Source organism: Canis lupus, chromosome 9 (genome assembly GCF_048164855.1).
Source record: "Canis lupus baileyi chromosome 9, mCanLup2.hap1, whole genome shotgun sequence".
Lineage (NCBI taxonomy): Eukaryota > Metazoa > Chordata > Mammalia > Carnivora > Canidae > Canis > Canis lupus.
Genome location: NC_132846.1, coordinates 44346775 through 44372350, shown reverse-complemented (window position 1 = coordinate 44372350; position 25576 = coordinate 44346775). Strand labels below are relative to the sequence as shown.

Genomic DNA, 25576 nt, shown 5'->3' with positions numbered 1-25576 from the left:
TAAAGGCCACTGTTCCAATGGAAAGGATATTGGGCATGATAGCCAAACAGACTGGTTCAAATCTTGACTCTACCATTTACTAGCTGTATGATTGTGAAGAAGTCACTCAAATTATCTGAGTCACTTAAATTAACTTTTCTTGGATGCAGTAGGATTAAATAAGAGGTTGGTACTAGGTTTAACCCAAAGTTTCTTTGCTAGTGACTACTCCAGCACAGATATAGGTAGGAATAGGATGTTGGAAATGTAGAATTCAGAAGAGACCCATGAATGGGAATGCTACTTTTTAGATTCCCATGAATCTCATTTCCTTAATTTTCTCCTTTATTTTCTCCTCCCATTCCACTCTAGGAACCCAGTGTACTCAGGCTACCTAGGGTTTCCCATCATGGCAGCCTACTTTGGTGCTTAACCTTTCCTTTTTTTTTTCTTTGATTTTTTTAAAGATTTTTTTTTTATTATTAGCACAAGTGGAGGTGGGGGGTGGTGCAGGGAGAGAGGGAGAGAGAGACTCTTAAGCAGTCTCCATGCCCAGTGCAGAGACCAATGCAGGACTAAATCTCAGGATCCTGAGATCATGACTCGAGCAAAGTCATGATTCAGACACTTAACTGAGCTACCTAGGAGTCCCTAACATTTCCTGATCCATGAGAACACATCAATTCTATAGCCTAGTCATTCTCCTTTATGGTTTATTAGCAAACTTGATGATGTTGAGTTGAGCCATGGATAGTTCTAAGTGTATTATTCATCCTGGATAATTCAAATACTAATAACGTCAGGGGTGCCTGAGTGGTTCAGTTGGTTATGCTTCCTGCTGACTCTTGATTTTGGCTCAGATCATGATGTCAGGGTCGTGAGATCGAGCCCCCCCATCAGGTTCTGAGTTCAGCCTGGAGTCTGCTTGTCTCTCTCCCTCTGCTCTTCCTTTCTCTCTCCCTCTCTTTCTCTCTCTCTCTCTCTCAAATAAATGAAAAATGTCAAATATGGTGGAAAGATTAGGCAAAGAATATTTTTGTCACTGACCAAGTTACAAAAGTAGAGTAAGTACTTAGTGCTGGCTAAGTGGGCAAATCCATATATGATTCAGTCTGAAAGCTCTTGCTGTCATAGCAGAGATGTGCATGTACATGGCAATAAAGAGGGATATATTCTGAGTCCAAAAGGGGAGTTGTGTGAGGAGGCCAAAAGCACAAGACACCTTCTCTAGAACCAGATTATTTCTAGAGAAGGGATGCTGTGCTGGTCATTGTCCTGTAGACACTGAAATGAGAGATGTCGGGCAGCCCGACATTTGGTGTCTCAGCGGTTTAGCGCTGCCTTCGGCCCAGGGCGTGATCCTGGAGACCCGGGATCGAGTCCCACATCGGGCTCCCTGCATGGTGCCTGCTTCTCTCTGCCTGTGTCTCTGCCTCTCCCTCTCTCTCTCACTGTCTCTCATGAATAAATAAAATATTTTTAAAAAAGAGTCTGTTTCTTTTAAAAAAAAATGAAATGAGAAATGTCTGGAATGAATGTTTGAACAAAGAAGAGTTGGCAATGGGGTGCAGGGAGCAGTAACTGCCTACTGATACTTTGTGCCCTAGTGTTGCCATGTTCCTGATAGATGATATTCACTGCTTAGATAAATGAACGCTTATTTATGTCTGAATGCATCATATTTTACCAGTTGGCTGGGCACACAGGTTGGCCTATGTGTACTGAGCTATTGATGGTTGCTCAGAAGTGACCTTGTTCAGAACATGGGTGCATATATTCTGTGTGATGTCCTTACCAGGGAAGTTGAACCTTTGAGGTTATTCCAAGTTTATAAATGATGACCTCTTCATCATATTGTAGGTTCCAGGCATCTGATGCTTTTCTCAGTCACTGAAGAAGAAAGCCTACACAATGGTCCTTAAAATATAGCTTCCTGGGATACCTGGGTGGCCCAGCAGTTGAGCACCTGCCTGCCTTCAGCCCAGGGCATGATCCTGGAGTCCCAGGATCGAGTCCCACATCAGGCTCCCTGCATGGAGCCTGCTTCTCTCTCTACCTGTGTCTCTGCCTCTCTCTGTGTCTCTCATGAATAAATAAATAAATAAATAATCTTTAAAGAAAAAGAAATACAGCTTTCTTTTAGCAGCCTCTTGTTATTCATACATGGTATCTTTAAGCACCTTACTCTAATTCAGATTCTCAGTTCTTGAGCTCTCCCTATTAGAAAGTGGTCCAAATCTCCTTTCTTTATCCCTAGCTCTCTCTGCTATCAGGGTAACAAAAGGATTTTTCTTCATTATTTTCCCAGTGGCTTTGGTATGTTTGGGGTTGTTGTTGGGTTTTTTTGTTTTTTGTTTTTTTTGTTTTTGTTTTTGTTTTTGTTTTTTTGCTACCTTCATCATAGAAATCAAGGGCAAATGGATCAGAGATTTTTTATGCATTTAAGTAATTATATGCTTTTGGTTCTCCATGTCCCTGGCTCAGATGCCTAACTGTTCCCAAGTAGTTCAGTCTCATTTTGCTCATGACTGGCCTTTTCTAAGGTAACACTTGGGTTCTATCTTGGGGATCAAAAACTTGAGAAATGTTTTAAGTGGCTGTGGCTTCATTGACAATGGAATTGCAGTGGGTGGGCGTGGGCAATGCTTAAAGGCTAAATAAAGGCTCCTGGTAAGAGCACATATGCTGAGAGAATATTTCATCTTCCCTCTTTCCATAGCAACTTTATCTGTAAGATTAAGCAAACATTCTGCTGGTGGCATAGTTAATAAAAAATCTTGGCTCCAGTTCAGAGCTGTTTGTCTGCCATTATTGGAACCTATTTACTTTTATTCATTTCATCATTTGATTTTTGTTCCCTTCTGTCTTCCCAGGTGGCATTGGTAGGGTGGTCAACGGAGCCTTCATGGTGCTGAAAGGGCATCGGTCTATTGTTAACCAGGTCCGATTTAACCCTCACACCTACATGATCTGCTCTTCTGGTGTAGAAAAGATTATCAAGGTGAGGTACCTTCCCCTTATGTCTCCTTTAGACAAATTGTTAACAATTCATAATTGGAAGAAACTAGAACAATATTTATAGGACCTCATACCTAAACATGCTAAAGGTCTATCAAAATTCTCAATCATTTTGGGGCACCCGGATGGTTCACTCAGTAGAGCATATAACTCTTGATCTTGAGGTCCTGAGTTTGATCCCCACATTGGGCATTGAGATTACTTAAAAAATTTCTCAATTATTTTGACGTAACACAAAATATTAAAAAATTGATATTAAAAAGCGTGGTTTAAAATCCTCCTTTCAAGACCACTTCTTAAAATAGTCACTAGACTTTGAAACTAGACACCACTTGTATGCTACTACATTTCCAGAAGCCTTTGATATTGAGTCTGAGTTCTGTTTTCCAGACTTCATCTGAAAGCCACCATCTATTCAGTTACTTGGTGTGTACTTTGCATTCATTGCTGTGCTAATGTGGCACAGACATAACTAAGTGACTGCCAGAACCATAGCTAAATTGTCTCAGAACATATCAAAAACCACTGCATGTGGTTGTGATTGAGGCTAAACGCTTGCATTAACTGTACATCAACTGAACTGTACATCAACTTAACCTGGCCAAGGAATGTATTTAGAGCCTACAATGAAGAGACACAGCCTGGCCTGTGTCCACAGGAGGATGGCCCACTGCCTGCCACTCACATTCTAGTTGCTAGTAACCCTTTTCCACATCTGCAAAAATGAAGGTTTTTCATGGGGTAAATGATGAATCCTTTGGAACTCTGTGATAACTTGATTTTTAAGTAAGGATAGATGATAATCTCCCCTAAAAGTTAAAAGTCCTCTTCCCCGCCCCCCCCCCCCCAAAATGACATTGAAAACCTGATGGGGGAGGTATCAGGAAAAAAGCAAAAAATTGGTTTGTGATGATTTGGTGGTTTTCTATTTTCTTCTGCTGCTGCTGCTGCTACTGCTGCTGCTGCTTCCTCTTCTTCCTCTTCCCCTCCTCCTCCTCCTTCATCTCCTCCTCCTCCTCCTTCTTCACCATCTAGAATTAAACCAAGTTGTATCTGAGGCAAGGGAAGCTATCAGAAATGTAATGTTGGAGGATGGGTCAATATTTATTTGTTCTCATTCCAGATGCCTTTATGTAAGTTTTGTTGGTCCTTTGATCAGGGCTAACTTTCATGATTGCACACATTTTCCCACAGAGCTGGAGCAGGACTTCTAGATCATTTTTACTGACTTTTTCTTTTTGTAAGATGATGAGATTTCAATTATAAACTACGCGTCTGGGGTTAATTACACAGCTAATTAGTGGTAAAGTGAGGATAGAGCCTTGTTCTTTGTTGTTCCCAGTGGCCTATCACACTCCCCATGCTGGTGGGAAGGCAGCAGGCAGCCAGAGGCCTCTACTGAAGGTGGTCATCTCTGTCATCCTTCAGTGGGCAATTGAGAAATTGGCCCTGTCCCTTGAATTGCCTTCTCTTCTCCTTTGGCCTATGAGTAATGGGTTGGCACGGTAGCATGTCCTCTAGGCCTGTTGACGTCATTCTCTTTCTCAGAGAGCTCTGCTTGGCCATCTCCTTTAGAAGAGAGATTCCTGCTCGGCTGTGCACTCTGGGATGCTTCTGTACTTAGTCTCCCCAATTATTGTTTAGTCAACTGGAGTCCTTACCCTTAAGGTCATAGTTTGGAAACTAACCAAGTTCTCAGAGGAGTAAGAGAAGAAAATATTTTCTCTGGGAGATTATCCAGACTGAAATATGGAGCTCACTGCTTCCAGGTTCCAGTGGGGTCTGAACCCGGACCCACCAGGAAGCACATTCAGCCGTTTGAAACCTTAGGTCAGCGGGATGAGCACTGGGTGTTATGCTAAATGTTGGCAAATTGAACTCCAATAAAAAAAATTTTTTTTAAAAGGAAAAAAACCTTAGGTCAGTATAGCTGGTACCCTTGAACAGTTCTTTAAGTCTATTCCCCATCTGTCAAGTGAGGATGTTAACAGTGACTTGCCATCCAGAAGTGCCTTGTGAATTACCTGTGCCTGACAATTTCTGACTATTTTAATAAGTCACTTTCCTGCTTGCAATTTCTGAGGATCAGTGGTTCAAAGAGCATAATGTTCTCACTCAGCCTGAGACCTTTTTTTCTCTCCACTTTGTTCCACCTTCTCCCTTGTCCTTTATTGCTGCCGTTCTAGCCCAGAGGAAAAGAATCCTGGTTGTTGGGGCCACCCTCTTCTCACCCATAACAGGTCTCTAGCCCCCTGAATGTCCATACTTAGCAAAAGAGGGGATTTGTTTTATAGTTAAATACGGAGAGGTGGGACACCTGGGTGGCGCAGTGGCTGAGCATCTGCCTTTGGCTCAGGGCATGATCCCAGGGTCCTGAAATCAACTCCCACATCGGACTCTGTATGGAGCCTGCTTCTCCCTCTGCCTCTGCCTCTGCCTCTGTGTGTGTGTGTGTGTGTGTGTGTGTGTGTGTCATAAGTAAATAAAATATTTAAAAATAAATAAATAAACAAATAAATAGAGGCAAGATAGGGCTAATGCAGACCTTTTTTCTCAAAGACCGATATTCATTTATTCATGATATTTGTGGTATTTATGATGTACCTGTGTGTGCCTTTTGTGCTAGGCCCTATGGGGAACATAAAGGCAAAAAAAAGTAATGCAGGTCACCCCCAGTAAGAGAGACAAGAAATAAAGATAACAAAAAATGCAGTAGCTACACAAGAGATAGAAACAGAATGCTCTAGGGGAGGGAAAGATTTTTCCCATCTGGAATAATCTCAGGCAGGTAATATTTCAACTAGATTTTGAAAAATAAAGACTGCTAAAGGGAGGTGTAAAATATGAGAAACATTCAAAGTAGAGACAATCAATAAATATTTATTGATCATCTACTGTGTTCCAGGCATCATACTTATGAATAAATGCTCAGAAGCAGTGAGGTGTAAGACCTGTTAAGAAAATGATCATGTTTGGCCAAAGGGAAGAGCACAAGAAGGGAGGACTAAGATACAAGGCAGGAATGTGGGCAGGAGGTTGGCCCAGAAGGTTTCGGAAGCCAGATTAGAGAGGGCGGAGAACCCTTAAATAGCAAGTTAGGTCCCTATCAGCGTAGATTTTCTCAGTGTAAGGTCACATGTCTTAAGTTAGTACAATAGCACAAAAAGGAGAGGGCTTAGAGCTGCTATATTCAAGCATGTCATTGTTACCTGTATAGATCAGAACACTTGCTGTTTAATTTCTTCCATTTCAACAGTGCTTGAATAAGAATTGAACTGCACCTTTTTCCTCAGAAGCCTCTTTTTTTTAAGATTTTATTTATTTATTCATGAGGGACACACAGAGAGGCAGAGACATAGGCAGAGGGAGAAGCAGGCTCCCTGCAGGGAGCCCCATGTGGGACTCCATCCTGGGACTCCAGGATCACGCCCTGAGCCGAAGGTGACACCCAACCACTAAGCTGCCCAGACGTCCCTCCTCAACAACCTTTGAGCTAAACTTTTCACTGGGTTTGGAGAGAAATCTGTTTGTCCCTCCTCCTTTTCTCATGAACCTTGCGCCAAGAGGAGGCTTGTGTAGCCGCATTTAACATGTTAGCAATGGGAAGTTGTGTTTTTGTTGCTTCATTTCTGAGTTGTTGGCTTTCAGTGTAAAGAAATAAACATTTGACAAATATTTCAAAACTGGTATGAGGACTAAGATAATAGGGACGGCCAGTACTTCTGATGTTCGGAAGTCTCTGAGGATGGGTCTAAAACTTTCTGGTGGAGGTATTCAGTTGCCAAGTGAAGGAGAAAGCACCCCATCTCTTTTGTGGTATGGTAGAGATTATGTCCTTTCATCCATCTCATTTCTACAGATGAGAAGACGCATTCGAGAATGAAGTCATTTGCCAAGGGCCACGTGTGGCAGTGGGGCTGGGGTTCCTACCTGTTCTGCCTGCCCTGGCAGCTCTGGGACACAAATCCCTTGAGGACTGAAAACCAGCTGTCTGGGATGATGGTTTTGTTTTGCTCTGAACCGTAGGATTGGATGAGACCCATCTAATCCACTGTTAGGTTGGAGAGCTGAGCTTTATCCAAGGTCAACCTGAGCTGAGTGGGAACCTATACTCAAGTCCCCTGCCTCCTGATCCAGCATTTTGTTCCATTACTCCACACTTCAGGAATGAAAGTCTACCTCCGCCTAATACATTCCAGAGCCCAAATGAAAGCTGGCTTTCCATGTTAATGATTTTCATTCCTGAAGGGAAGACATAAGGGTCTGGATGGTAGATTAGAACCTAGAAACTGGCTTGTTGGATAGTTGGACCAGCATCCCACCATTAATATTTTTTACTTCTATTAACAAAATCTGTGTTTCTGTAAAGTATGTAGAGATTTATCTTTATATTAGATAACATGGTTGGTAACGTTTTACCATTTTTAAACTGGGAAAGTAAGAGATCTGGCCCAGAGTATAGAATAAGACCCCAAAAAGTCCTGAGGGACCCCTCAATTTCCTTTCTAAGCCACCAGACTTTTATCCACTTGGACATTTGTTTGAATTGACAGTCATTTGTACCTTGATCCTGTTGTCAAGGCCATGTCTAAAATGCTTCCCAGGGGATCCCTGGGTGGTTCAGCGGTTTAGCGCCTGCCTTTGGCCCAGGGCGTGATCCTAGAGTCCCGGGATCAAGTCCCGCATCGGGTTCTCTGCAGGGAGTCTGCTTCTCCCTCTGCCTGTGTCTCTGCCTCTCTCTCTCTCTTTCTGTGTCTCTCATGAATAAATAAATAAAATCTTTAAAAAATAATAAAAATAAAAAGTAAATAAAATAAAATAAAATGCTTCCCAAACATAGGGTCTCACAAAGAACTTGAGAATCTCTTCAGACAAATCCTTTATTTTCGGCTCTTTTTTCTTTTCTTTTTCTTTTCTTTTCTTTTCTTTTCTTTTCTTTTCTTTTCTTTTCTTTTCTTTCTTTTTTTTTTTTTTTCTCTTTATTTTCTAACTATATTCTTAAAAAGTTGTTCTTCCCCCTTGTGAAAACCGCAGAGCCCTGGTACCTGCTGGTGACTTAGTGAATCTGAACCTCAAAGTGTGGGACTCAGGAGTCAGCACTGTTAGGACTCTTCAGGTGACTCCTGTGCACCTCCAAGTGGGAGAACCACTGCCTAAATCCGCCCCCCCCCCCACCCAGTCACGTAGTGAGGATGGAGAGAGAAGAACACCTGAGGAGTTGTGGGTAGGAAACAGAGTCAAAGGAGAAAGGAATCTGAGTTGGGAATTGATTAAGAGAGCTAACCTAGGTTTTTCCAGCCCCTTTTGAACTAGAGCTCCTCCAAAAAGGTGCTACCTTCCAGAAGTTGCAAGTAGAGCATAGGAGGGAAGGGGCCTCATGAAGGTGCTCACAGGGAGGTGAATGTGTCCTTGGATAGCTTTGGGGAAGCAAAGCCATTGTCTTGATAGAGGATAGAGAATGAGGAGCCCTGTTTTCTGGGTTGGGTGCCATCTAAAGATAGACACCAGCCTGTCAGGCAAGAAAATCGCCTGGAATTTCATCTGAGTTGCCATGGCTACCGGCTGATGTAACTGAGCTTCTGTGTGCTGCTCTGTGGACCAGTCTGGTAGTCAGGTGAAGCTAATTGTTCTCAACCGCAGTGACAGCTTAATTACCTTGAACTTGAATTTTGCATAACTTATTCCACTTGCAAAGTTGGGCCTTTGCAGTCACGTAGACCTGAGTTTGAGTCCCAGCTCTGCCAAGTTCCTTTGGCTATCGGCCCATGTGTCTGATGATAGAGTGAAGGAATGTTAAGGGATGGGGCCACGGTCTTGGGGGTGTGTGTCTTGCCTATTTCTGCAGCTAACAGGAGAGTTGGGGAGCAGGCCAGCAGCAACCTGGTTAAGAGAACCCAGTTTCCTGGGTAACTGATGCCTGCATGTCCAAGAGGAACTGCAGTGTAGGCAGTTGGCTATTCTTATCAAGCTCCAGTAAGCAATTCCCATTAGTTAAAAATAGAAATGTTGCAGTTGGGGAGAAGTGGAGTTATAGGCTGAAATATTAACTACCACAGAAGACTGACTGCTGGGTCTGTTTTCACTTTGGAAAAGTGGTACCTCTCTGTGCACAGCTTCAGTCTTTTGAGAGTTTTGAACACATTGGCCAATCTTCAATTATGAAGGGGGTTATTGTAATTTCCAAGCTACTAACAGAGAACGCTAAAGGGGAGAGGGCTCATAGGGGAGATAATATGTGACTATCCTGGGGCAAGAGATAAAACTTTGATTTCTTGACACTAAGCTAATGCTAAGTCCTAGACAATGCTTTTTCCAACAGCTGACTCTAGAAGCCTCTGTTTGCTTATGTGACCCACATAATCCAGTTTCGTAAAGAATGTATTTTTAAAGCTGGTTAGCAAGTCCTGGCTAAATGACAGGAAGGATCTGGAGAAGCTCTGCCTTAGTGTTCTTTATCACCACTAGCTTTAGAGTACTTTCCAATCAGGCCTCCTTGGTTTTGTTTTTGCCTTCTGTGCAGATCTGGAGTCCATACAAGCAGCCAGGATGTACAGGAGACCTAGACGGTCGGATTGAGGATGATTCCCGCTGCCTCTATACCCACGAAGAGTACATCAGCCTCGTGCTGAACAGTGGGAGTGGCCTGTCACATGACTACGCCAACCAGTCTGTGCAGGAAGACCCCAGGATGATGGCCTTCTTTGACTCCCTGGTGCGTCGTGAGATTGAGGGCTGGAGCTCTGACTCAGACAGCGATCTCAGTGAGAGCACGATCCTCCAGCTGCACGCGGGGGTCAGCGAGCGCTCGGGCTATACTGACTCAGAGTCTTCGGCCTCACTGCCCCGCTCCCCTCCACCCACAGTGGACGAGAATGCCGACAGCGCCTTTCACCTGGGGCCCCTACGGGTCACCACGGCCAACACAGTGGCATCACCACCCCCACCGCCCACGTGTGAGGATGCAGCCTCTCGCCAGCAGCGCCTGTCTGCCCTGCGGCGCTACCAGGACAAACGCCTCCTGGCCCTTTCCAACGAGTCCGATTCCGAAGAGAACGCCTGTGAGGTTGAACTGGACACAGATCTCTTCCCCCGACCACGATCTCCCAGCCCTGAAGATGAGTCCAGCAGTTCCAGCAGCTCCAGCAGCTCTGAAGATGAGGAGGAGCTGAATGAGCGTCGAGCAGCCACACGGCAGCGGAATACCATGCGGCGTCGGCAGAAGACCCCCCGAGAAGAGAGGCCCACCCCCCCAAGCAAGCCCGCCAATACCTACATTGGAGAAGACAACTATGATTACCCCCAGATCAAAGTGGATGACCTCTCCTCTTCCTCTCCCTCCTCCCCTGAGCGCAGCACTTCCACGCTGGAGATTCAGCCCAACCGGGCATCTCCAACTTCCGACATAGAGTCGGTGGAGCGAAAGATTTATAAGGCTTACAAGTGGCTCCGCTATTCCTATATCTCCTACTCAAATAACAAAGATGGAGAGAGCTCCCTCATGTCTGGGGAGGCAGATGAAGGGAGAGCGGGAACCAGCCACAAGGACAACCCAGCCCCTTCTTCTAGTAAGGAAGCCTGTCTCAGCATGACTATAGCCCAGAGGAACCAGGACCTGCCCCCTGAAGGTCGCAACAAGGATGCTTTTAAAGAAGGGACTTCTGCTAGAAATCCCAGCAATGGCCCAGGCCAGGAGCACAGCAGCCACCCTTGGGCAGAGGCACCAGAGGACCCCTCACAGGACACTAACAATGGTGGCTCTGTAGAACACTCTTTTGAAACCAAGAAGCTCAATGGGAAGGCCCTGAGCAAGGCCCTAAGCAGCCGGGCCGAGGAGCCGCCCTCTCCTCCTGTCCCCAAGGCATCTGGCTCCACTCTGAGCAGTGGGTCTGGCAGCTGTCCCAGGACCCAGTCTGATGACAGTGAGGAAAGGAGCCTCGATACCATCTGTGCCAACCACAACAATGGACGCTTACACCCCCGCCCCCCTCATCCCCACAACAATGGGCAGAACTTTGGAGAGCTGGAGGCAGTAGCCTGCTCTTCTCCAGGACATTCAGACACTGACCATGATAACTTGTCCCTGACAGGGACACTCCTACACAAAGATTGTTGTGGGTCTGAAATGGCCTGTGAGACCCCCAATGCTGGAACAAGAGAGGACCCCACTGACACCCCAGACACAGACAGCAGCAGGGCTGTTCATGGCCATAGTGGCCTCAAAAGGCACCGAGTCGAATTGGAAGATACAGATTCAGAGAATTCCTCCTCAGAGAAGAAATTAAAAACATGATAAATACAAAGGGAAAACAAAAAGCTATGAAAAGTAGCTTTACAAAAAAAATTTTTAATCCTGTTTAGTGAACACAGAGGAAAGGAAAAAAAAAAAAGTATTAAAGGCACATAAAACCAGGGCCTGAAATTTTGTGTCTGATGCTGCTCCCTTCTGTTCAGTAATGGGTCTGAATGTTTAGCTGGCCGTTGGCTTGTGCTGTGTAAGGAAAGGGAAAAAAAGATCCAAGTGACTCCTTTCTAGTAAGACTTGAGCATCGCGTACCTGTGCGTTTTGTTAAAGTAAATCCTTGTTGAGACGTTTGACTTGTTCTTGTGTGTGTTCACCGGCACGTGTGAGCTCATTGTCTCCAAGGCTTTTCTTTCCGTTCTCCATGAGAAGGGATCTATGGATCGGTATCTTTTGCCATCTCACCTTGTTTACATGCTGTAGGTGTTAACGGTGAGTGCCTGCTGAATCCGGCTGTGCTGTGCTGAAAGAATGAAGGGGAGAATGAAACAGGCCTTCAGCCCATCGGCTGTGCTGGGAAGGAAAGCATGGTTTCTTTCTTAAAGAAATCTTCCATGTTTTCTCTCAGTAGTACTTCTTAATTGAGCATTTAACGTGGACATACTAAAAGTGAAGTGTTTTTAATGCCAATAAGAGGTTAGCACCTAAGATCAGATTCCAGAGAACACAGGTCCCTGACAAATTTTGCCCATGGCAAATGGAGCCGTGCTGCAGCACGGAGGCCTATGGAGACCATAAAATATGACTGGTTGTGGGGCACCCTTTCACCAGTTAGGTGCTAGTTCCTGAGAGGCCCTCTAAAGGCCAGTGGGCACCTCTTTGGCCCCATGTGATGAAAGGAGGGGGAAAAGATGGCCCTCAAGAGCTTTGTGCTCAAGACTATTTAAGTGGATGTTCTAGGTATGTTAATGAAAAAGTGTAGTGAAGAGCAGAATGTGGTACTATATTCATTTAATTCAACCCAAAATGATGGGTCAAAATTGAAGGAACTGGCATCATTCCTCAGACTTGCAATTAGCAGAGGCTGTGGTGTCCTGACTAGATTTTGCAGAGTGGTGGCCATCTTGAAGTAACAGATTCCTGTTGAGTTGGGGTGTCAAGAGGCCGAGAGGAGTCTCTGGTTTAAGACTTCTGGCTCCTAGAAGAGACTCTATTTCACTGAGGGGGGGAAGACCAAGAGATTTTCAGCATCACAGTGGTCGTTAGAGTCGCTTGGTTATGAATGAAGGGTTGCACAAGACAGGAAGACCTAGAGGTGACCAGATATCCCATCATCATAGATGTCATGAAAAGACAAAATACAAGAAACAAGGAAGAGAGGGAGAAAGAGAGAAGAGAAGCACACACTAACTTTCTTGTGTGCAAAGGTGCTAGACCACTTGATGTGCAGCTAGCATTGGCATAGAACTGAATTTGTGAATGGTGTGGCCTCTCCAACTCAGCCTTCCTTTTAGGGAAGGACCTGTCCTACTGGGCCTGGGACCATGTGGAGGATGAAGACTTGGATGAATTTAGGCACTGGAGGAAGAGGGATTATTTATAAAAGGAAGGTTGTTGATCTAAGCCAAAAGGAGACATCATCTGGCTAAGCTTTGTGGAAGGAAAGACGTGGCTGGTATGTTGATGTGACTTGGGTGTGAAAACGCTGTCTTAAGAGATGAAGGAGTGTGAGTAGCAGTGGGGATGCTTACGATTTGACAACTGTAATCTCACAGGGGGGAGTGGGAGAGTGATTCTGTAACTATTAGAATGAGTTTGGATTTGTAATCACAATGGCTCTATGATTTGTCTCTGGCTATTCACAGATAATTGTAAATTCTGGTTTTATAAGCCCAAGTCATTTTACATTTGCTTTTTCCAAAATTTATTAAATTGGACTTTTTTAATCATTTATATACAAAAAAACAGATATAATCACTCAGTGTCTGTTTCTCTTCCCCCTCCTAGTCAGCCTACCTCATCTCTTTGTTTGGCTTTATTTAATCAGTAGCTACCCTTTTCTGATTTCTCTAAGGACAATCCACTTTTCCTAGAGAAAAAGAAGTTAAGTTCCCTTGGGAGCTGGCCACTTGATTACTGTTTCCAAATGCAGAACTCGGTCTTTTCATGTTAAAAGCCTTAATCCCATTTGGGTACTCCAAAGAGAAGTCAAAGTTCATTCTGGTTCAATTTTAGTGTTCAAGAACGATCATTTTTTAGCAACAAGAGACTCTCCCCAGCACCCCATGTTCAACTTCCCAGGAGATAAGCCCATAAAATACTCACTGGAGCAGGCTGAGAACTGTTTGTCTGTGTTAGCCACTCCTTTCTCATTTCCAGAAATCTCCTGTCTTGTGATCATGGACCTGCAAACCTAGCAAGAACCACTTCTAGAGTCCCTTTGCCAAAATCCTTGTGAATTGAGGCCCCAACTTTGGAGGCACGTTTGATCCCCCAATTCTTCTGTGATGGTATTTTTACTAGCAGGACAGATGGCACTGATTACATTAAGAACTATTTGAAAGTGCCTCTTATGGGTTTTTGGTTTTTTTTTCCTGCATCCTGTACATAAACTTTGAAGTTTCTGGTCCAGATAGGTACAACTGTTTCTCTCCACTTTATTTTCTGCTTGGTTTTGTAAGTGACTCCTGTGTCTCTAGGACAGCAGTAAATGAGTTAAATAAGTAGTTGGCTTGGGGCAAAAGAAGGTTGCAACTGTGCTTGATTTACTAAGCCAGGAGTCCCTTGTTTGTCAAGGTGCCTTCCTCTGCTGAAGCCTTATCTCCTCACAAGCCCCTCCTCTTGTTACTCCCAGCAACACTAGCTCTTCTCTTGTGTATATGCAAATAAACCTATTATTCACTTCTCATGGCTTCCTCTTCTCTTCCAGGGAAGACTTGGTTGCTTAGACACCTCCCCCCTATCCTTAATTTCTTTCCTGTTTTAATTCTTGCCTAGTTGAAACTTGATTCAAAACCACTCTGAAGACAAACTGGTATTCCATATCCATGCCAGTAGTCACTGCCTCTGAAACAAAGGTCACACATAGACAACAAAACTGAGGGTTGGAGAAGGTATCTACCTGGTCTCCTTCACCAGGCTTACATGAACTCAGGACAGTGAGACCCTAGAATTGACCCTTTCGTTAGTTGGAACTGAGGGAGTGATACAGTGAGGCAACATTACAAATAGTCCCCAAAGACAGTTTTTGATGGTTCCAAATATCCAGTTGCTTTTTCTGCCCTGTTCCAAGCATGCTTTGCAAATGCTTTCCTAAAAAAAATAAAAAATAAAAGGAAAAGGAAAAAAGCCCTTCTCTATCCTGCCTGTAAAGCTGCCTCTTTCAATTAACTGAAAAATTCTTGCCAACCAAGACTCTTATGAGGAAAATAGACACTTCTAAAGGAAGGCCATCTACCCCTTATGACCGAAGCAAGGCAATGGGCCAGAGTTGAAGCATTAAGGTGAAGTAAGTTTCGGTGAGTCCAGACTTGCCTACCACAGAGGCTTTGGATGATGTGTTCGGTTCTCAGATGGCATATTTCAGGCGAAGTGCTCATTTGTGCTTTGAGCGCTCATACTGGAATGAAAGCACATGAATTCAAGTGGCTTGGAAGTAATTTTGAATTTTTTCACATGCAACAGAAGAAAATGAAAAGAAATCTGAGCCATTTGCACACTAATTGCATTTCATTGTTAAGGCGAAGGTGATAAGATCTCAGAACAGAGGCTCAGAGGCAAAGGGAGACTTCCCTGGAGCCAGCACTAACATGGCCAGGGACAAGCAGGAGGAGTTACTCCATTCCACTCGACAGAGTTTACTTGAGCTGTGCAGAAGGGTCCCGCAGTGCTTGTTGACAAGACTGTCACATTGTAAGGAAATGAGATAGCTAGTATTTCAAATTACTGAAGTTGGGAAATGAGCTCCTTTTTGGAACCCAAAGCCATGAGCTAATGGAATATTCCAGTTGAAGTACAGAATGCTAGCTTACAAGTCTCCCTCATCTGGCTTTGTTAGTACCCCCCAGCAAGGCTGGAGAAAGGCAATAAACCCCTGAGATAACTGGATGCCAACCCAGGATCTTCAGGCTCAAGAGATGTTTTAGCGGTTCTAGGGAAGACATTAGGAGAGAAGACTGTGATGGAAGAAATGAAACTCTAGGTGAGTTCAGCAGCTTTCCAGATCCACAGAACTAGCACTGAACATGCCATGGACTGGCCTCTAAAACACTTGGTCATCAAGATTCTCCAAAATCCCCAAGTAAAATCCTTAATTTGTAATGGAAGTGAAGGGGCGCCTGGCTTTCTCAGTTGGTAGAATGCAGCTCTTGATCTCAGAGTTGTCAGTTTGAGCCCCATGTTGGGTGTAGCGATTACTTAAAAATCTTAAGAAATAAGAGTGTAAATGGAGGTCAGAACATGCAGGATTGGTTTGAGAGAAATTTTCTCTGCAAGAATGCATAAATTCCTTGAAATAGTGTAATGATCTGAACACCAGCACACTTAAGCATGCACAAAAAACAGATGAGTGTGTGGCTTTTGGAGATTACATAGGCTTTCAAAGGATAACAAACATCTTGACTAGTCCTAGACTGATTAGTGATGATATTCAGGACCCACCCCTACTGCCATCCCTTACTTTCTTTTCATGTCAATGTTTGCTAACATTTCTAGTTTCTCCAGGACCCTACCTTAAATCCTTAAGGCTAACTTATTTTCCTTTCCTCCAAAGAGAGACCTGTGCGTTGCCTGGAAATGGCATTGAACTAGCAAAAGTAGTGGATTCTATACTAGTTCTTCAATAGAGTAGCTGCATGAGCCTTGGGCAAGTCATTCAAACTCTTGGGAACTGTGAAATGAAGGTCCCTCTCAACTCTGAAACTGGATTCCTTCAATTCCATGGGCTCTCTAGGTCCCATCCTGTGGAGTTCTCATTCCTGAGACATCCCTATAGTGTCTACCAGAAACAGTTGGTGAGCCAAGATCTTTGGCAGCTGTACAACTGCTCAGAGCCTGAAGCTCCTCATCTGTAAAATGGGGAGAGTGCTGTCTGAGCACATTGATAGAGGACTCAATGGGCATATATAAATATAGCTCAGAACAGTGCCAGATTTACAGAAAGCACTAAAATGTTTGCTATAATTAACACATCCTCTCTTTTTTGCTCTCATTGCTTCTTGCTAACAATGTGTACACCATGTAGAGGCTTTCTTAAATGGGGTCTGCCAAGGAGTATAGAAAGTAAGTTTCTCAGAGAAAGAATTTACTGTTTATTAATCTGAAACTAAGAAAAGAATACATAATCCCCATTAAAATAGACCTGCCTAAGGTGGAGTCTAGGAGGCTTGGACATACCTCCAATTTGGGAAGCCAGCTATCTAAGGGCTATGCCTGTGAGCTGGGAGCTTTCAAAAAAAGCAGAAGTCAGGGGCAGGCCTGGCTGACTGGGGCCTCATCTCCTTGCTTACGACAGTAAGTCTGCAGGGGATAGGAAGGAGTGGAAGATTTCACTAAACTGTAGTCTTAGTATGGTGGTGCTGGAGATGACCCAGACCTCAGGAGCTGGGACAGCAAACTTGTCTCAGGCCTTCAGAGCTAAAATTCCCCAATCTGGTATTGGATCAGCCCTGGAGAATCAGGAAAGTGGCAAGCCATGGAAATGCTCAGTGTTTGTGCCAAGGAAAATTTTGACCAGAGTTTTCCATGCAGGATTGGGGTGTGTGTGTGTGTGTGTGTGTGTGTGTGTGTGTGTAATATTCTGTAACATTTGATTCAAGGAGAAGCTAAGCCATAACAAAGCCCACAGTGGTCTGATGAGGCCAAGGGGTAAAGGGGTCAGAGTTGGGCCCCACCCCACTAAAGCCCCAGGACAGATCTGGAATAGGGATCTAAGCGCACTCGTGGCACTTGGAGAGGACAAGCAGAGAAACATGAGACAGGAGGGTTTTGAATTGCTGGTGGAAAGAGGCAGTGGAATTATACTTGGGGGAAAAAGCTTTTCAAAATGAACACATTTGCCAGAAGAGAAGCCAGAGCAAGGGTCGGGGAGACTGGGAGGGCCTGGAAGTGTTCAGGCCTAAATTAGCACTTTTGACCTTGTCCTGAAGGAGGTGGGGGGGTGGTTAGCTGCATCATCTATTTCAGTCCCCTCATGTGAGAGAGAAAATGGGTTGGCCTGGCATCTGAGGCTAGGACTCCCCTGACGTCTTGCTGCTCTTAATGTGGTTTTTAGTTGGGTAGAGGAGCTACCTTGATCTCACCCTCACCCAGCGTGACTCCAAACTCTGATTATAATATACTCTGCAGCACCAGCAGGGATTGAAAATGGCTGGCAAGGAGGCACAGTGAGAAGAGGAAAGCCTTGTCCAAAGGAAAAACCAGGTCGGCCTAACCCAGACCACCCTCACCCCCAGAAAATCAACACAAGGTCCCTTAGATTCAGACTAACGTCACCTGTCCCTGCACCATTCAGCATCCTTGACCCCTCCCCACCCCCCTACCCCCACCGCACCCCCACCTGAGCTACAGATTGCTGAATGGCCACCCTCATGTTTCAACCCCTGGATATGTCAGTAAACCCCTTGGAAGACTTTTTGACAGAGAAGCAATAACTTGCTGGGTAACTGGAGGGAAATATAAAAGGAACCAGAGGGTGGGAGCTGAGGTGGTAAGGTCTGAGGTATGCAGGGACTTAAGAATAGAAGCAGACCAAAAAAAAAAAAAAAAAAGAATAGAAGCAGACCCCTTCAAGTTGTAAGCACTCCAGGACCAAAAGAGGATGGAACATGTTCTAAATAGTGTCTGTCCAGCTGCAGGCCCAGGAAGACAGGTTCAAATCACCGTGCTCTTCTTAGCTGTCAGATCCTGGTGAGATCCTTTTACGAAATGAACCGGGAGAAGCAGCTTACAGCTCAGATCCCTTTATCTTTATTCCTGTTTTAAACTTTCCTGGCCAAAGGAAATTCTTGCATTTAGTTCCTCAACAGCGGATTGGAACTTCCTGAACAGGAGCTCCCAAGCTTAGCCTTCCTGGGGAAGGCTGGTGGAGACTCTGCTTCATTCCAAGTCTGTCTGACTGCGGGGCAAGGGATGGCATAAAGGCAAGCATGCACTCCTGTTCAGGCTGTGTACAAATCCTACAGCTCCCCCAGTTTGTGCTTCTATGGAGAGACCCATGGAGATGTCCCAAGCATGGGCTCCTGTTGAACTAGGGTATTGCTTGTGAGGCCCATTGAGTCTAGTCGGCAGCTACAGCAAACCCACTCACTTCTCCCTCCTGCCCTGGTTCAGGGTCCAGGCAGCAACCTTCCTTCCCCCTAAGACCAGCAAGTATGCTAGAGATAGCCCTGAGGAATGGGGTTTGGACCTCCTGCCTGCTAAACACCTACACTGCTTTTGCCTCTTCATTCCTCATGTTAATGTTTCAAATGAAGAACTTGGGCGGGGGTGGGGGGGTGGGGAGGCAGTAAATCCTTGGATTCCTCTGGGAAGGGAGGGAAGACGAGGGTTGGCTGGTCTGATACAGATATTGGTACCCTGGACAGGGGCAGCGGGGAGCCCGGAGGACAAATGGGAGCCTCAAAAGGCTGAAGACCAAGGTGAATGTGCCTCTGGGGTCTCCTTCAGAAAAAGTCATATTTATGAGATACACTGGAGCAGTTGGGGTAGCAGGCCCAAGAGACCAAGCTCTGTCTTCATTCAAGATGGTCATCTTGCTTGTGTCCAGCGAGATCATTTAGATTTTGTTTTTAATTGAGATTGGCTCTTGTGATTACTGATAGATCAAAGACTCTGTGACATCAGACTTAGTTGCCTGTGGGCCAGGGACAAGGCCTTGGCAGTTAGGAAAGGGATCTCTGGGAGCGCCAGGCTGGCTCAATTGGTAGAGCATGTGACTCTTGATCTCAGGGTTGTGGGTTCAAGCCCTATGTTGAGTGTAGAGATTACTTAAAAGTAAATTCTTAAAAATAAAGTGGGGGGAGGGGATCTTTCTCAGTCCAGGCCTTTGCTGGAGACACCTGACTTCACAATAAGTGATGACCTCTTCAATTCCTGGACGGTACTCAAGCTCCAGGGTGCCCAGGATCTGGAATGATGGGAAGCCTCTTAAGATGATCTCTAAGCACTCGAGGGCAAGACCCCTCCTATGCTTCTGCCTATGCCTGTGGTGTGCCTATCCCTGAGGGCTGCCCTCCAGTGTGGTCTACATGAATAATACCTCCCTGAATTGTGGGAGGCACTACCTCTCACCTATATACCACATTCCTGCAGGCTCCATCAGCTGGAGCTCCTGGTCCAGAAAGGAAGCCACCTGAGCCCCTCCCTTCTGCTGCTTTATTCTCTCCCTGCCATCATGCCCAGTGCACTGTGGGCTCTCTCCTCGAAGCTTTGCACATTCCTCTACCCGGTCTTTCTTCCTTTCCCCTTTCCTGATAGGGCAACCAGCCCCATGGCCAGCCAGGCTTGGGAGCCCATGTCATTGCCCTAGTGGGTAGGGTGGAAGGGGGAACGGGAGGGAAAACAAGCCCAGCACAAATCTGTGACACCTGCTGAGCCTCACAGTCACAGTGACTTTCTTCCTATTGGTCCCCAGTGTGATTTCAAAGCCTAGGAGAGGCTCAGCTGCCCAGTTTCCTAGGCTGCTTCTGCTGTTCAATCCGCCTCCCTCCAGGGCACACAGTGGAGCCTGCTTTGGGCAGGGGCAGCAGGGTCAGAGGGCATGAAGCAGCTTCTGCATCAGTCCTGCTTTTTTGTGACCAGACCCTTTTTTGCCCCTCCCTGCCCACTTCTGGGTATTTCTCTCTAGCCGTTGCTCCCCCTCAGTTCCAGCAGAAAGGGAACTAACAAGCTTTATTCCATCTGTAAACTGTCTCCTGAGCCCTATGTCCCTTCCTGGTGCCAAGAAACCTCCTTCTCTCATGCTCTGAGTCAGAGCCCAGTCACTTTAGAATAGCAGAAGTAGTGAGTCAGGAAGAGATGACGGCCCGGGTGGGGTAGAAAGTGGGGGTCCAAGGTAGCCCAGGGAAGTAGAAAGTAAAGCCAGAAAGACTTCAGTAAACTCTGCTTTGTAACATGGACCAGGTCACTTAACAAAGTTGAGCTGAGGACTGCTTTGCAATGCTATCGTGTGGACTCGTGAAAGTACACGTAAAGCTCCTGTCCAGCGTGCAGGAGGCTTTGGATAAGGGCAGCAGCTACTTGTTGTCATCATAATCATGTCTTCTTTCAGGTCCAGTGACCTGCTGACCATTGACCCCATGTTCATGAAGCTGGTGTTAAGCACGATGTTGAAGACAAGTAGAAGTAGGGAGTCCTGGTGACTTCTCCAAAGGTGTCACCTCCTTCTCCTATCTATTCCCTCTTGGCATTTACGAGAACTCAACACTGAAGATAAAGCTCAGTGTTGGGAAATGCTGGGTTCTCTTTTTGTCTGAAATGCTTCCGAGAAGAGCCAGCCACAAAAGCCGCCCCACAGAGGTAGAGTTTGAAAGGCAACAGCTCACGAGGGGAAAGAAACAGCAGCAGGCCAAGGAAGCAGGTGGCACTCAAAGCCACTACATCCCTTCCCAGCTGCCTACCAGGCCCTCCTAGGGGCTTGCTGGGATTGTCCAGCAGGAGTACGGCCTTTACTTTCAGAAAAGCCAATCAGGAGAAATCCAAACTTAGGAAACCAAAACGAGGACAAAGGGATTCACATTACATACAAATGGATTCGTTGCAAAAGGCTTTTGATGACGCCCATCTGCTGTGTAAAAAGAGGCACCCTTGGGTGCAGGCATGTAAGGTAAGCTCAGAGTCAGTACTTTGCCAAGAAACCACTCCTCTTCAGTAGACTGTCAGTGATCTGTTAACCCTGAACTTTGCCGGAATGATTGCTTGTCCCAAAATGTAGGAATTTCCCCCATGGAAGGAATTTCTCAGGTTCCATGTCCATGGGGATTTTTTTTTTTTAAGATTTTATTTATTCATGAGAGACACAGAGAGAGAGAGGCAGAGACATAGGCAGAAGGAGAAGCAGGCTCCATGCAAGGGGCCTGATATGGGACTCAATCCCAGGACTCCAGGATCACGCCCTGGGCCAGAGGGAGGCACTCAACCCCTGAGCCACCCAGGCATCCTTGCCCATAAGGATTTTAATCTCTCTCTTTAGGAAGTCACTGAAATCAGAGCTGAAAATTCCCAGTGGATCACCTGGATCCTCCCTTTTCTTCCCGTTCCTTGGAGCTCCTGAGTGCCGGCCAGGGTTTCAGGACCTGATTCCCTGCCAGCACCTTCTCCCCAGTTACAAAATGAGAAAATGTCTTTATAGGGTCAAAGATCTTTGTACCACAAGAAAAGTCTTTAGAACAGTAGTTTTCTGACAGAATTTTAACCCACGAGGATAAAGAACAACCCTGCTTTATGAGACCAGAACATTTAAGTGGAGTTAGAAACTTTGAGACATGAAAGAAAAAGATATGAGAAATGAAGGTCTATCTCTATCCTTCAGTAGACATGGTGTCCTGAGGTTTTGCAAGGCTGGATGGCAAATGTATGTCTTGGCTCTTATTTCTCCTTGGAAAAATGGATGAAAGCAATTCCGTCTCCTCCTTCTGTCCCCGATCTTGTTCCCTGCTGGCACTACTCAAAGTAAGTATGCATGTATTCTATGTCTGGCAGTCCATTCCTGGACATATGTCCTAGACATTCTCACCAAGGTCTTGAAGGGCACCTGTATCAGGATGTCCACTGTGAGTTCATGTGTGGTGCCAGGGAAGTACTTGTCCCTGTGAGAGTAGGTATGCAAAATGTGGTAGCAGCCATGCCTGAGGATCACACAGCAGTTGGCAGTAATGGATCAGATTGTACTACTCATGGCAACATAGACAGATCCTAAAAAAACAACTCTGAGGGAAGAAAGTGAAACAGAATAAGAACTGTAACAGTATACCGTGCAAATTAAAAATGCATGCACACAAGAGGAACACACACTTATCATCAACACATAAAACAAAAGATACACGTTAAATACACTGGAAGTATGTATTCCTGTGGAGGGAGGAAAATGAGATGAACAGATGAATAAACCCCCAAAGAGAAGAGAGGGCCACACAAAAATGTGTAGATGATGGGATCCCTGGGTGGCGCAGTGGTTTGGCGCCTGCCTTTGGCCCAGGGCGTCATCCTGGAGACCCGGGATCGAATCCCATGTCGGGCTCCCGGTGCATGGAGCCTGCTTCTCCCTCTGCCTGTGTCTCTGCCTCTCTCTCTCTCTCTCTGTGTGACTATCATAAATAAATAAAAAAATTTAAAAAATGTGTAGATGAATGTTCATAGCAGAATTATGCCTAATACCCGGAAAGTGGAAATAACCCAAATGTCCACCAACTGGTGAATGGATGAATAAACTGTGGTATATCTATAAAACTCAGTACTATTTGGCCATAAACAGGAATGATGTACAAATGCGTGCTACGTACAACATGGATGATTTTTGAAAACATCATGCTAAGTGAAAGAAGCCTGTCACCAAAGACCCCATGTATTGTATGATTCCATTAATGTGAAATATCTAGGATAGACAAATCTACAGAAGGTAAGTGAGTTAAGGTTACCTAGGGCTAGGGGTGATCAAAATGTTCTAAACTTAGATTGTAGTGACAGTACAACTCAGTAAATATACTAAAAGTCATTGTACACTTTAAATGGGTGAGTTTCATTGTATGCAAATTTTATCTCAAGGGGTTTTTTTTGTTTGTTTTTTCTCAAGGGTTTTTTTTTTAAGATTTTACTTTTTTTAAGATTTTATTTATTTACTCATGAGAGACAGAGAGAGAGGCAGAGAGAGAAACAGGCTCCCCGCAGGGAGCCCAACGTGGGACTCGATCCTGGGTCTCCAGGATCATGCCTTGGACTGAAGGTGGCGCTAAACCACTGAGCCACCTAGGCTGCCCTAGCCCTAAGATTTTATTTTTAAGTAATCTCTACACCCAACATCAAGCTTGAACCTAACCTGGAGATCAAGAGCTACACACCACCGACTGAGCCTGCCAGGCACCCCTCAATAAAGATATTTAAGAAGAAAAACGGAGTACCTGGAGGGCTCAGTCCGTGAAGCCCCCGACTCTTGATTTCAGCACAGGTCATGATCTCAGGGTCGTGAGATGGAGCTCCCTGTTAGACCCCGCACTTAGCTCACAGTCTTCTTGGGAGTCCCTTTCCTTCTGCCCTTCCCCCAGCTCTCTCTCTCTCTCTCTCTCAAATAAATAAAATATTTAAAAAAAGAGAAAAGAAAGAAAGAAAGAAGAAAGAAAGAAAGAAAGAAAGAAAGAAAGAAAGAAAGAAAGAAAGAAAGAAAGAGAAAGAAAGAAGAAAGAAAGAAAGAAAGAGAGAGAGAAAGAAAAAAAAGAAAAAGAAAAGAAAGAAAAAGAAAGAAGAGAAAGAAAGAAGAAAGAAAGAAAAAAGAAAGAAAGAAGAAAGAAAGAGAAAGAAAGAAGAAAGAAAGAAAAAGAAAGAAAGAAAGAAAGAAAGAAAGAAAGAAAGAAAGAAAGAAAGAAAGAAAGAAAGAAAGAAAGAAAGAAAAAAGGAAAAACAGAAGGGGGAACATATGCTCACATGGTTGTCCTTGGGTCCTTCCCCTTTGTGCTTCTGGTTTCATACTGGAATTGGGTGAGGTTCACCTATGTTAACCCTGCCCAAGGGCCACTGCCCTAAAGTGCTGCACACATGCCTCTGACCTTCTGGCCTGAAAACCCAACACTGGCTAAGGGCTCCCTACATCTGATTTGAAGCTGATTCCAGGGCAGGACAAGGCTTCACTGCTTTCCTCCTCTGCCTAAAGCGGCTCACAGCCAGACTGAAATGGAGGGTTTTCTCACAATGGAAGTTAGAAGGGAGATGCCTGGGTGGCTCAGCTGTTGAGCATCTGCCTTTGGCTCAGGCATGATCCTGGGATCAAGTCCCATGTCAGGCTCCCTGTGGGGAGGTCTGCTTCTTCCTGTGCCTAAGTCTCTGCTTCTCTTTGTGTGTCTCTCATGAATAGATAAATAAATAAATCTTTTTTTTAAAAAAAAAGGAAGTTAGAAGGGACATATTCAGGGCCTTCACGTAAGTTAACCAACATAGTTTGTCATTAGTCAACAGTGTGAGTCTAAGAAGACAGGTTTTTCCTTCCTGGCTTTGCCAGCAATAGTTGTGTGACTTTTTTTTTTTTTTTTTTAAAGATTTTATTTATTTATTCATGACAGACTCACAGAGAGAGAGAGAGAGGCAGAGACACAGGCAGAGGGAGAAGCAGGCTGCATGCAGGGAGCCTGATGTGGGACTCGATCCCGGGTCTCCAGGATCACACCCCGGGCTGAAGGCAGTGCTAAACCTCTGGGCCACCAGTGCTGCCCAGAATTTTTTTTTTTTTTTAAGTAATCTTTACACCCAATGTTGGGCTTGAACCTACAACCCTGAGATCAAGAGTTGCACTCTTCACTGACTGAGCCAGCCAGATACCCCAGTTGTGTGACTTTATTTATTTATTTTTATTTATTTATTTGAGAGAGAAAAGTGAAGGACAGAGCATGCAGGGCTCCCAATGCAGGGCTCAATACCAGGACTCCAGAATCACAACCCGAGCTGAAGTCAGACCCTTAACTGACTGAGCCACCCAGGTGCCCCAGTTGTGTGACTTTAAAATGCCACTTCTGTAAGTCTCAGTTTCTCTCTTTGGACCACAATGGCCATAATAACTCCTACGGCATGGTGCTGGGCTGATGTATTTTGATAAGTCAGAGTTCACCTAGAACATCACAACTTGCTTCACAGTGGGAGAGGCTGGAAGGACATTGAGAACATGAACACAATGCCTACCACAAAACCACATATTTCATTTGTAGATGGGAAAATTGGGACCAAAATTTTTGTGTCCGGTTTGTGACAAATATAAGACCAGATATCAATGGTCTTGCCTAGAGTTGGCTGCTTTTGAATCAATAGTGGAGTAGAAGGCCTTAATGGGTAACAAAAACCCCATCATTAGAGAGATTCAAGCCAAGACTAGATGGTATCAAAGTTGTAAAAGGAATGACCACACTGCTCTCCAAGGGAGGACAGAAGCCTCTGTTGTTGACATACATGGGAACAGCGTGGTGATGAGACAACTAATCCCAAGATGGGATGGTGGAGATGGGGCTCTGCAGCAGGAACAGGCTGATCCTATCTATTTTCTTGGATTTGCAGCTTTCTGAGAGAGGCTCTGTCTCCCCTCTGCATCCCCTCCTCCCTGCCCTATTCCCAGGCTGAGGTGGACAAGCCAGGGCTCATAATTATGTT

The 25576-nt window shown here is 45.1% G+C and overlaps 1 protein-coding gene and 1 long non-coding RNA gene across 4 annotated transcripts in view; one reads left to right on the top strand and one right to left on the bottom strand.

Moving 5' to 3' along the window:
* DCAF5 (DDB1 and CUL4 associated factor 5) overlaps nt 1-11416 on the top strand; it is a 101089-nt gene extending 89673 nt beyond the window's left edge. For all 3 annotated transcript variants that reach the window (XM_072839058.1, XM_072839057.1, XM_072839059.1), the window contains 2 exons: nt 2853-2980; nt 9518-11416. In XM_072839058.1, coding sequence (XP_072695159.1) covers nt 2853-2980; nt 9518-11287 — 1898 coding nt within the window. In that variant the 3' untranslated portion in view covers nt 11288-11416. The remainder of the gene's footprint in view (nt 1-2852; nt 2981-9517) is intronic.
* Nucleotides 10453-25576, bottom strand: part of LOC140640158 (uncharacterized) — a 37194-nt gene continuing 22070 nt past the window's right edge. Inside the window, exon 3 of the long non-coding RNA XR_012036829.1 lies at nt 10453-11759. This is a non-coding gene — a long non-coding RNA (uncharacterized lncRNA). The remainder of the gene's footprint in view (nt 11760-25576) is intronic.